At 42.6% G+C, this 12,512-nt stretch overlaps 1 protein-coding gene across 1 annotated transcript in view; it reads left to right on the plus strand.

Annotated features, from left to right (window-relative positions):
• LOC138670122 (glutathione S-transferase theta-3-like) overlaps positions 1–12,512 on the plus strand; it is a 43,015-nt gene that overhangs the window by 15,547 nt on the left and 14,956 nt on the right. Inside the window, exon 2 of the mRNA XM_069757174.1 lies at positions 8,127–8,214. Within this exon, the coding sequence (XP_069613275.1) occupies positions 8,127–8,214 (88 nt within the window). The remainder of the gene's footprint in view (positions 1–8,126; positions 8,215–12,512) is intronic.

Here is a 12,512-nt window from a genome sequence, read left to right on the forward strand (position 1 = left end):
GGAGAGAAGGTTTTTCCACCAACATAGAAGAGGATTCTTTACTGTTAGGGCAGTGAGAATCTGGAATTGCTTGCCTGAGGAGGTGGTGATGGCGAACTCAGTCGAGGGGTTCAAGAGAGGCCTGGATGTCTTCCTGGAGCAGAACAATATTGTATCATACAATTAGGTTCTGTAGAAGGACGTAGATCTGGGGATTTATTATGATGGAATATAGGCTGAACTGGATGGACAAATGTCTTTTTTTCGGCCTTACTAACTATGTTAGGATGGGCATTGACTTGTCTTTTTCCTCGGCTTTCCATCCTCAGACTAATGGCCAGACCGAACGAACCAATCAGACCTTGGAAACTTATCTGAGATGCTTTGTTTCTGCTGATCAGGATGACTGGGTGTCCTTTTTGCCTTTGGCTGAGTTCGCCCTTAATAATCGGGCCAGCTCGGCTACCTTGGTTTCGCCGTTTTTCTGCAACTCTGGGTTCCATCCTCGTTTCTCTTCAGGGCAGGTTGAGTCTTCGGACTGTCCTGGTGTGGATACTGTGGTGGACAGGTTGCAGCAGATTTGGACTCATGTAGTGGACAATTTGACCTTGTCCCAGGAGAAGGCTCAACGTTTCGCTAATCGCAGACGCTGTGTGGGTCCCCGACTTCGTGTTGGGGATTTGGTTTGGTTATCTTCTCGTCATATTCCTATGAAGGTTTCCTCTCCTAAGTTTAAACCTCGTTTCATTGGTCCGTATAGGATTTCTGAGGTTCTTAATCCTGTGTCTTTTCGTCTGACCCTTCCAGATTCTTTTTCCATACATAACATATTCCATAGGTCATTGTTGCGGAGATACGTGGCACCTATGGTTCCATCTGTTGATCCTCCTGCCCCGGTTTTGGTGGAGGGGGAGTTGGAGTATATTGTGGAGAAGATTTTGGATTCTCGTGTTTCAAGACGGAAACTCCAGTATCTGGTTAAGTGGAAGGGTTATGCTCAGGAAGATAATTCCTGGGTCTTTGCCTCTGATGTCCATGCTCCCGATCTTGTTCGTGCCTTTCATATGGCTCATCCTGGTCGTCCTGGGGGCTCTGGTGAGGGTTCGGTGACCCCTCCTCAAGGGGGGGGTACTGTTGTGAATTCTGTGGCAGAGCTCCCTCCTGTGGTCACAAGTGGTACTTCGGCTGATTCTCTCTGTGAGCTTCCGTTGGTGGAGGAAAGTGGTACTGCAGCTTCTGAGTTTCCTTCCTCAGGTGTTGTGGTGAAGTCGTTAGGTGCTGCTCTATTTAACTCCACCTAGTGCTTTGATCCTGGCCTCCAGTCAATGTTCTAGTATTGGACCTGTTCCCTCCTGGATCGTTCCTGTGGCCTGCTGCTCTGCATAGCTAAGTTCTGCTTTGCTATTTTGTTTGCTGTTTTTTTCTGTCCAGCTTGTATATTTGTTTTTTCCTGCTTGCTGGAAGCTCTGGGACGCAGAGGGTGTACCTCCGTGCCGTTAGTTCGGTACGGAGGGTCTTTTTACCCCTTTGCGTGGTTTTTGTAGGGTTTTGTGTTGACCGCAAAGTTATCTTTCCTATCCTCGCTCTGTTCAGAAAGTCGGGCCTCACTTTGCTAAATCTATTTCATCTCTACGTTTGTCTTTTCATCTTAACTCACAGTCATTATATGTGGGGGCTGCCTTTTCCTTTGGGGTATTTCTCTGAGGCAAGGTAGGCTTATTTTCTATCTTCAGGCTAGCTAGTTTCTCAGGCTGTGCCGAGTTGCATAGGGAGCGTTAGGCGCAATCCACGGCTGCCTCTAGTGTGGTTGGAGAGGATTAGGGATTGCGGTCAGCAGAGTTCCCACGTCTCAGAGCTCGTTCAATGTTTTTGGGTTATTGTCAGGTCACTGTATGTGCTCTGACCTCTATGTCCATTGTGGTACTGAATTACCTTTTCATAACACGTACCGCACACGGACGTTGTCCGTGTGCCGTGCAGGAGACAGCGCTACATTAAGCGCTGTCCCCCCCCCCCCCACTGGTGCTGAAGCCGCGATTCATATCTTCCCTGCAGCAGCGTTTGCTTCAGAGAAGATATGAATAAGTGTGTTTAAAATAAAGATCTATGTGCCCACCCCCTCCCCCCCGCTGTTCTGAAAATACTCACCCAGCTCGCTCCCTCGTCGACGCTGCTTCCTCTCCTGGCCGCATCTTCTCCTGTATGCGGTCATGTGGGGCCGCTCATTTACAGTAATGAATATGCGGCTCCAACTCCCATAGGGGTGGAGCCGCACATTCATGACTGTAATCGGCGGCCCCACGTGACCGCATACAGGAGAAGATGCGGCCAGAACAGGAAGAAGTGACAGCCAATGAGGGAGCTGGGTGAGTATTTTCAGAACAGCGTGGGGTGGGGGGGTGCACAGGGGGTGGGGGGGCGCACAGGGGGTGGGAGGGCGGGGGGAAGATAGATCTTTATTTTAAACATTATTATTCATATCTTCTCTGCAGCAAACGCTGCTGCATGGAAGATATGAATGGGGCTTCAGCACCAGATGCTGGTACGTGTGCCGCACGTGTGCCACACTGATGTGCCACAAAAACGTAGGGGCACACGGAGACGGATAATTCCGGTACCGATTTTTTTTTTTTTTTTCCGGTACCGGAATTATCTGGACGTGTGAGACAGGCCTCAGGTAGTTTATTTGCCCTCCAGGTGCTTTGCAGGAATGAATGCAATGTGACATGACAGGAATTAAAAAGTGTATTCTGAACAGGTTACTGTAGCCGGCAGACTCTAAGGCCCCTATTTGGTTGTGAATTGCCATGGCAAATATCGGGACCACCCAATCATGATCTCAGGGTGCCAATGGGGTTAAAGAGGGAGCCCCCACACTCTTTTAACCATTTATATGTTGTAGTCACAGCAGCATCTAAGGGGTTAACCCCTTAGTGACAGAGCCAATTTTTTAAAATCCGACCAGTGCCAATTTATGAAGTAAGGCTGCCGTCACGCTAGCAGTATTTTTTCAGTATTTTACATCAGTATTTGTAAGCCAAAACCAGGAGTGGAACAAATTGAAGAAAAATATAATAGAAACATATGCACCACTTCTGTATTTATCACCCACTCCTGGTTTTGGCTTGCAAATACTGATGTAAAATACTGACCAAATACTTCTAGTGTGATGGCAGCCTAAGATTTTGAGACTGTTTTTTCGTGACACATCATACTTTATGATAATGGTAAATTTAGGTTGATAAATTTTGAGATTATTTCTAAAAATATCAGAAATTTTGACAAAAAAATGTAAAAAATTAGCAATTTTCAAGCTTTGAATGATTATATTTTTAAGGCTGGAGTCACACTAGACCGTAATGCGGACAAGTGCAATGCGATAAAAATCGCATAGCACTCGGCCCAATGTTAATCTATGGGGCAGCTCCTATTATCCGTTGTTTTCTTGGCCGTATTCAGGATCCAAGCATGCTGCGATTGTCAGCGTATCTCAGCTGAGCATAGCCAATGCAAGTCTATGGGTGCGAGAAAAAAACGGATTACACACGGACCATCAGAGTGACTTGCGGTGTTGTATAGAAAAGCCAGCAATACAGTGCGGTGTACAGTAAAATCACACTGACAGGTTAGAATAGAACAGATAAAATCAATGTCTACACATAGAATCGAAACCTTCAAAAAGAGCCTGAAGACCCACCTCTTCCGAAAAGCCTACAACCTGCAGTAACCACCGATCGACCAAACCGCTGCATGACCAGCTCAATCTTCGCCTACTGTATTCTCACCCATCCCTTGTAGATTGTGAGCCTTCGTGGGCAGGGTCCTCTCTCCTCCTGTACCAGTTATGACTTGTATTGTTTAAGATTATTGTACTTGTTTTTATTATGTATACCCCTCCTCACATGTAAAGGGCCATGTAATAAATGGCGCTATAGCAATAAATAATATATCATGTCAGTGACACATATGTATGTGTGTATATATATATATATATATATATATATATATATATATATACAGTGGGGCAAAAAAGTATTTAGTCAGTCAGCAATAGTGCAAGTTCCACCACTTAAAAAGATGAGAGGCGTCTGTAATTTACATCATAGGTAGACCTCAACTATGGGAGACAAACTGAGAAAAAAAATCCAGAAAATCACATTGTCTGTTTTTTTAACAATTTATTTGCATATTATGGTGGAAAATAAGTATTTGGTCAGAAGCAAACAATCAAGATTTCTGGCTCTCACAGACCTGTAACTTCTTCTTTAAGAGTCTCCTCTTTCCTCCACTCATTATCTGTAGTAATGGCACCTGTTTAAACTTGTTATCAGTATAAAAAGACACCTGTGCACACCCTCAAACAGTCTGACTCCAAACTCCACTATGGTGAAGACCAAAGAGCTGTCAAAGGACACCAGAAACAAAATTGTAGCCCTGCACCAGGCTGGGAAGACTGAATCTGCAATAGCCAACCAGCTTGGAGTGAAGAAATCAACAGTGGGAGCAATAATTAGAAAATGGAAGACATACAAGACCAATGATAATCTCCCTCGATCTGGGGCTCCACGCAAAATCCCACCCCGTGGGGTCAGAATGATCACAAGAACGGTGAGCAAAAATCCCAGAACCATGCGGGGGGACCTAGTGAATGAACTGCAGAGAGCTGGGACCAATGTAACAAGGCCTACCATAAGTAACACACTACACCACCATGGACTCAGATCCTGCAGTGCCAGACGTGTCCCACTGCTTAAGCCAATACATGTCCGGGCCCGTCTGAAGTTTGCTAGAGAGCATTTGGATGATCCAGAGGAGTTTTGGGAGAATGTCCTATGGTCTGATGAAACCAAACTGGAACTGTTTGGAAGAAACACAACTTGTCGTGTTTGGAGGAAAAAGAATACTGAGTTGCATCCATCAAACACCATACCTACTGTAAAGCATGGTGGTGGAAACATCATGCTTTGGGGCTGTTTCTCTGCAAAGGGGCCAGGACGACTGATCCGGGTACATGAAAGAATGAATGGGGCCATGTATCGTGAGATTTTGAGTGCAAACCTCCTTCCATCAGCAAGGGCATTGAAGATGAAACGTGGCTGGGTCTTTCAACATGACAATGATCCAAAGCACACCGCCAGGGCAATGAAGGAGTGGCTTCGTAAGAAGCATTTCAAGGTCCTGGAGTGGCCTAGCCAGTCTCCAGATCTCAACCCTATAGAAAACCTTTGGAGGGAGTCAAAAGTCCGTGTTGCCAAGGGAAAAGCCAAAAACATTACTGCTCTAGAGGAGATCTGCATGGAGGAATGGGCCAACATACCAACAACAGTGTGTGGCAACCTTGTGAAGACTTACAGAAAACGTTTGACCTCTGTCATTGCCAACAAAGGATATATTACAAAGTATTGAGATGAAATTTTGTTTCTGACCAAATACTTATTTTCCACCATAATATGCAAATAAAATGTTAAAAAAACAGACAATGTGATTTTCTGGATTTTTTTTTCTCAGTTTGTCTCCCATAGTTGAGGTCTACCTACGATGTAAATTACAGACGCCTCTCATCTTTTTAAGTGGTGGAACTTGCACTATTGCTGACTGACTAAATACTTTTTTGCCCCACTATATATATATATATATATATATATATATATATATATATATATATATATATATATATATAGCGCTAGATAGCAGAAAAGCCGTAATTCAATTGACGGCTTTTCCTATCTCCTTCCCAAACACGACAGGATATGAGACATGGTTTACATACTGTAAACCATTTCATATCCCTTATTTTTTTTTTACATATTCTTCACTAATAATGTTAGAAGTGTCTGTGTGCAAAATTTGGGGGCTCTAGCTGTTAAAATAAAGGGTTAAATCACGGAAAAAACTGGTGTGGGCTCCCGCGCAAGCCTGCTAATGCAGCTGTGCTCCTGCCTGTAAAAAGTGGGAAATGAATGGAATGCAGGGGAACTAGCTACCTAGACTTACGATGCTGCGCCGCCTGCTGGCATAAACTCATATGAACTCGAGCATGAGAAAATATTCTGAAAAATTCCCATGCTCGAGTTCATATGAGGTCCGTAAAAAGACATATTGGCGTCCATTAAGGGGTTATCTATAAATCCGCTCTATCTGAATTGGATTGTTGCAGAGAAGTGAGGTGGTTACAGAGCTTTCTGCAACCAAATATGCAGTGTGTGAATTCAGCTTTCAGTAAACTTATCTTGCCGTTTATTTGGTTCAAATATAGATTTAAATTAGGGTTTTGGCAACAAAGTTTAACATTTGTCCAGGACTTTTATTTTGATCTGTGAGGGTATGACCCCACTGACCCTCCACTGTTCAGACATTGATGACTTATACCTGACGATAGGACATCAATGTAAATGTCACAGGTAAGGCTACACCACACAGTACTCGGCAATCTCCGGTAGTCCCATGAAGAATGAAAGGAGCTGAGATTAATAGGCTCCACCACCACTTCATTGGGTTGGTGTCAGGACTCCAGTCAAGTTCTTACACATTCTGCCCAACCATGAAGACACAAAAAGAGCACAGCGAGGTCAACAATACTGTTGTAAAGAAGTCACAGTAAATGAGCAAGTGCTAGTCAAAAAATGAAAAAAATACAGGGTATTTAGTTAATACGTTTTTTTGCAAAAAAATGTATATTAAGCTGCTCCACCAATCGCCAAGGTATACCCATAATAGAGCAGTCCTATCTAATGTATATAATCCCTATCAGATGTATTAAAAACCTGATCATCTGTATAGTACCTGTATAAGCAGGGTTCAGAGAGAAAAAATCCATGTGGACATGCAGGATGCAACAGCTTTAGTGCAAGTGACCCACAGAGGAGTGGTGGACTCCCCAGTCTTGTAGAAACAAGAGAACAATTATAGAACCAAAAACACACGGGCTACTTGCAAAGTGAACAAGTCTGTAGAAACCTGTTCACACCTGTTATTTTTCTCTCTGAACCCTGCTTATACAGGTACTATACAGATGATCAGGTTTTTAATACATCAGATAGGGATTATATACATTAGATAGGACTGCTCTATTATGGGTATACCTTGGCGATTGGTGGAGCAGCTTAATATACATTTTTTTGCAAAAAAAGTATTAACTAAATACCCTGTGTTTTTTTTTCATTTTTTGACTAGCACTTGCTCATTTACTGTGACTTCTTTACAACAGAGTATTTTTGACCTCGCTGTGCTCTTTTTGTGTCTTCAAGTTTTTTGGTGGTGTGAACAGGTTTCTACAGACTTGTTCACTGTGCAAGTAGCCCATGTGTTTTTGGTTCTATAATCTGCCCAACCATGCTGGACCTTGCTTTGTGTAGTGTGCACAGTCATCCTTGGACTCTAAATTGCCAAGGCCTAAAAAATTAACTCCATGGCAGTATCCCTCATCTACTAAGCTTCAAAATTAGCACACTACAGTAGAGCAGGTAACATTCTCTTGGCTTTCCTTAAATCCAGACTCTTCCACCAGAGACAGCAGTGTGATTTGTCACTCCACAAAATATGTTTCCAGTGCTTCAGATTCCAGTGTTTCAGATTCCAGTGTCCGAGTGCTGTACGTTATTCCATCTTGGTGTTGTGCTTGGTGATATAAGGCTTGTATCTGCTGCTCAGCCATGGAAATCCGGTTAACCCCATATCTGCAGGTTAATAGCTTTCTTTGACATGACAGGTTCCCCTTAAAGGGGTTGTCTGGCCTTGGGGTACAAGTCTGCATGGTGTGACACACTTGCAAATCCTCACATCACATTCACTGCGCACTGTGAGGATTCTCCGATGGCGGGTACGTAACCACAAGTATCTGATTTGTATCCACACAGTCACGTGCCGACTAGATGGTTGCGGCCTTAGAATTACTCTAGACTTGTACCCTAAGGCCGGACAATCCCTTTTAGTATTTGCTGCAGACATTTCTGCACCAATAAGTGTCTCTTGTCAGAAATAATGCAGCGTAAAATATTGTGTTTTTCCGTGTTTATGTTACTGCATTTGAATGATGTGGGGAAAAATCTCTCTCTGCGTGTCTCTCTCTCTGTCTCTCTCTCTTTTTTTCATTTCTGGAAATGTCCTGATATGGATACAGATTACAATACTTGAATCCTTTTTTTTAGGAGAACAGAGGAAAGAAGATTTTGGCAAGGTGAATCCACTTCGTAAGTTGCCGGCTCTCAAAGATGGAGACTTCACAATGGGGGAGAGGTAAAGAATCATATGTTAAAGCACATTTATCAAACTTAATTCTAAAGAATATATATATATATATATACAGTGGGGCAAAAAAGTATTTAGTCAGTCAGCAATAGTGCAAGTTCCACCACTTAAAAAGATGAGAGGCGTCTGTAATTTACATCATAGGTAGACCTCAACTATGGGAGACAAACTGAGGAAAAAAAATCCCGAAAATCACATTGTCTATTTTTTTAACATTTTATTTGCATATTATGGTGGAAAATAAGTATTTGGTCAGAAACAAAATTTCATCTCAATACTTTGTAATATATCCTTTGTTGGCAATGACAGAGGTCAAACGTTTTCTGTAAGTCTTCACAAGGTTGCCACACACTGTTGGTATGTTGGCCCATTCCTCCATGCAGATCTCCTCTAGAGCAGTGATGTTTTTGGCTTTTCGCTTGGCAACACGGACTTTCAACTCCCTCCAAAGGTTTTCTATAGGGTTGAGATCTGGAAACTGGCTAGGCCACTCCAGGACCTTGAAATGCTTCTTACGAAGCCACTCCTTCATTGCCCTGGCGGTGTGCTTTGGATCATTGTCATGTTGAAAGACCCAGCCACGTTTCATCTTCAATGCCCTTGCTGATGGAAGGAGGTTTGCACTCAAAATCTCACTATACATGGCCCCATTCATTCTTTCATGTACCCGGATCAGTCGTCCTGGCCCCTTTGCAGAGAAACAGCCCCAAAGCATGAGGTTTCCACCACCATGCTTTACAGTAGGTATGGTGTTTGATGGATGCAACTCAGTATTCTTTTTCCTCCAAACACGACAAGTTGTGTTTCTACCAAACAGTTCCAGTTTGGTTTCATCAGACCATAGGACATTCTCCCAAAACTCCTCTGGATCATCCAAATGCTCTCTAGCAAACTTCAGATGGGCCTGGACATGTACTGGCTTAAGCAGTGGGACACATCTGGCACTGCAGGATCTGAGTCCATGGTGGTGTAGTGTGTTACTTATGGTAGGCCTTGTTACATTGGTCCCAGCTCTCTGCAGTTCATTCACTAGGTCCCCCCGCATGGTTCTGGGATTTTTGCTCACCATTCTTGTGATCATTCTGACCCCACGGGGTGGGATTTTGCGTGGAGCCCCAGATCGAGGGAGATTATCAGTGGTCTTGTATGTCTTCCATTTTCTAATTATTGCTCCCACTGTTGATTTCTTCACTCCAAGCTGGTTGGCTATTGCAGATTCAGTCTTCCCAGCCTGGTGCAGGGCTACAATTTTGTTTCTGGTGTCCTTTGACAGCTCTTTGGTCTTCACCATAGTGGAGTTTGGAGTCAGACTGTTTGAGGGTGTGCACAGGTGTCTTTTTATACTGATAACAAGTTTAAACAGGTGCCGTTACTACAGGTAATGAGTGGAGGAAAGAGGAGACTCTTAAAGAGGAAGTTACAGGTCTGTGAGAGCCAGAAATCTTGATTGTTTGTTTCTGACCAAATACTTATTTTCCACCATAATATGCAAAAAAAATGATAAAAAAACAGACAATGTGATTTTCTGGATTTTTTTTTCTCAGTTTGTCTCCCATAGTTGAGGTCTACCTATGATGTAAATTACAGATGCCGCTCATCTTTTTAACTGGTGGAACTTGCACTATTGCTGACTGACTAAATACTTTTTTGCCCCACTGTATTTTCTTTAACTGTAGATTTTCTTTTTTTTACGTGAAAAACTGATGCAACATGGTTTGATCTGCACAGACGTAATTATGAAGGAAGGGAGAAGAGGTGATGTTAGATACATTTTTTTTTTATGAAGATGATGATATAGAAAATAAAAATAAAACAAAATAAAACATACCATCCTTCTCCGTCCCTCCCAATATAAAGTCTATTTCCTGATGACCTGTCCCCTGTTGTATAGCCTAGATATGTTTAAAGACAGTTATCAGTTCTAATTCCACCATTAATATATACATTAAGTAGTTATGTACATTAAGTATGTGAATAGTTTCCAGAGCGCATATATCAGGAATAAAAAATAAAGGTATTTTACATAAAAAATAAAATAATCGCTCGGATTGGATTTTTTTTCTCTCAGAAGGCAGTTCTCACTCATTATTACTACAAAGCGGAGTAACAGTATATTACATTTAGAACATTGGGATTGCATAGCAGATGCTACAAATCCATGTTTAGATCACTTCCTAACCCTTATAATCTTGGGTTAAGTTGCTGTTACATTTTCATTTATGAATTGATTTACTGACTGCACATTATAATTACTGTGTATTTTAGAACGGGAATACAGCAGAAGATAACCCCTAATGCTCCAGAAAAAATTTGGTTTTTAATTTACTCTTAAGGAAAGTTTACCCACAACAGAATTGTTGCAGAAATATCTGAATCATATTTCTGAAAGGTGGCAGGTGAAATTCATGCTCTTGTTGCAGAAACCTCACCATTCAAAGAACCTGAAGACCCACCTCTTCCGACAAGCCTAAAACCTGCAGTGACCACCGATCGACCAAACCACTGCACGACCAGCTCTACCCTCACCTACTGTATCCTCACCCATCCCTTGTAGATTGTGAACCTTCGCGGGCAGGGTCCTCTCTCCTCCTGTACCAATTGTGACTTGTATTGATTAAGATTATTCTTGTTTTTATTATGTATACCCCTCCTCACATGTAAAGCGCCATGGAATAAATGGTGCTATAATAATACATAATAATAATAATTCACATCTATGGAATAGAGTCTCAGTTGTCACAATAATAGTGTGTGAACAATGTTTAACCCCTCTGTGACATTAGACGTACTATCCCGTCGAGGTGCCCTGGGCTTATCTGACCCTGGACGGGATAGTACGTCATAGCCGATCGGCCGCGCTCACGGGGGGAGCGCGGCCGATCGCGGCCGGGTGTCAGCTGCTTATCGCAGCTGACATCCGGCACTATGTGCCAGGAGCGGTCACGGACCGCCCCCGGCACATTAACCCCTGGCACACCGCGATCAAAGATGATCGCGATGTGCCGGCGGTGCAGGGAAGCACCGCGCAGGGAGGGGGCTCCCTGCGGGCTTCCCTGAGCCCCCCGCAGCAACGCGATGTGATCGCGTTGCTGCGAGGGTCTCCTCACCTCCCTCCCTGCTCGAGCCCCGGATCCAAGATGGCCGCGGATCCGGGTCCTGCAGGGAGGGAGGTGGCTTCACAGAGCCTGCTTAGAGCAGGCACTGTGAAGGCTGCAGCGCTGCATGTCAGATCAGTGATCTGACAGAGTGCTGTGCAAACTGTCAGATCACTGATCTGTGATGTCCCCCCCTGGGACAAAGTAAAAAAGTAAAAAAAAAATTTTCCAAATGTGTAAAAAAAATAAAAAAAAATATTCCAAAATAATGAAAAAAAAAAAAAAATATTATTCCCATAAATACATTTCTTCATCTAAATAAAAAAAAAAAACCAATAAAAGTACACATATTTAGTATCGCCGCGTCCGTAACGACCCGACCTATAAAACTGTCCCACTAGTTAACCCCTTCAGTAAACACCGTAAGAAAAAAAAAAAAAAAACGAGGCAAAAAACAACGCTTTATTATCATACCGCCGAACAAAAAGTGGAATAACACGCGATCAAAAGGACAGATATAAATAACCATGGTACCGCTGAAAGCGTCATATTGTCCCGCAAAAAAAGAGCCGCCATACAGCATCATCAGCAAAAAAATAAAAAAGTTATAGTCCTGAGAATAAAGCGATGCAAAAATAATTATTTTTTCTGTAAAATAGTTTTTATCGTATAAAAGCACCAAACCATAAAAAAATGATATAAATGAGGTATCGCTGTAATCGTACTGACCCGAAGAATAAAACTGATTTATCAATTTTACCAAACGCGGAACGGTATAAACGCCTCCCCCAATAGAAATTCATGAATAGCTGGCTTTTGGTCATTCTTCCTCACAAAAATCGGAATAAAAAGCGATAAAAAAATGTCACGTGCCCAAAAATGTTTTCAATAAAAACGTCAACTCGTCCCGCAAAAAACAAGACCTCACATGACTCTGTGGACCAAAATATGGAAAAATTATAGCTCTCAAAATGTGGTATTGCAAAAAATATTTTTTGCAATAAAAAGGGTCTTTCAGTGTGTGACGGCTGCCAATCATAAAAATCCGCTAAAAAACTCGCTATAAAAGTAAATCAAACCCCCCTTCATCACCCCCTTAGTTAGGGAAAAATAAAAAAAAATGTATTTATTTCCATTTTCCCATTAGGGCTAGGGTTAGGGCTAGGGTTAGGGCTAGGGCTAGGGTTAGGG

This window comes from Ranitomeya imitator, chromosome 1 (assembly GCF_032444005.1).
Source record: "Ranitomeya imitator isolate aRanImi1 chromosome 1, aRanImi1.pri, whole genome shotgun sequence".
Lineage (NCBI taxonomy): Eukaryota > Metazoa > Chordata > Amphibia > Anura > Dendrobatidae > Ranitomeya > Ranitomeya imitator.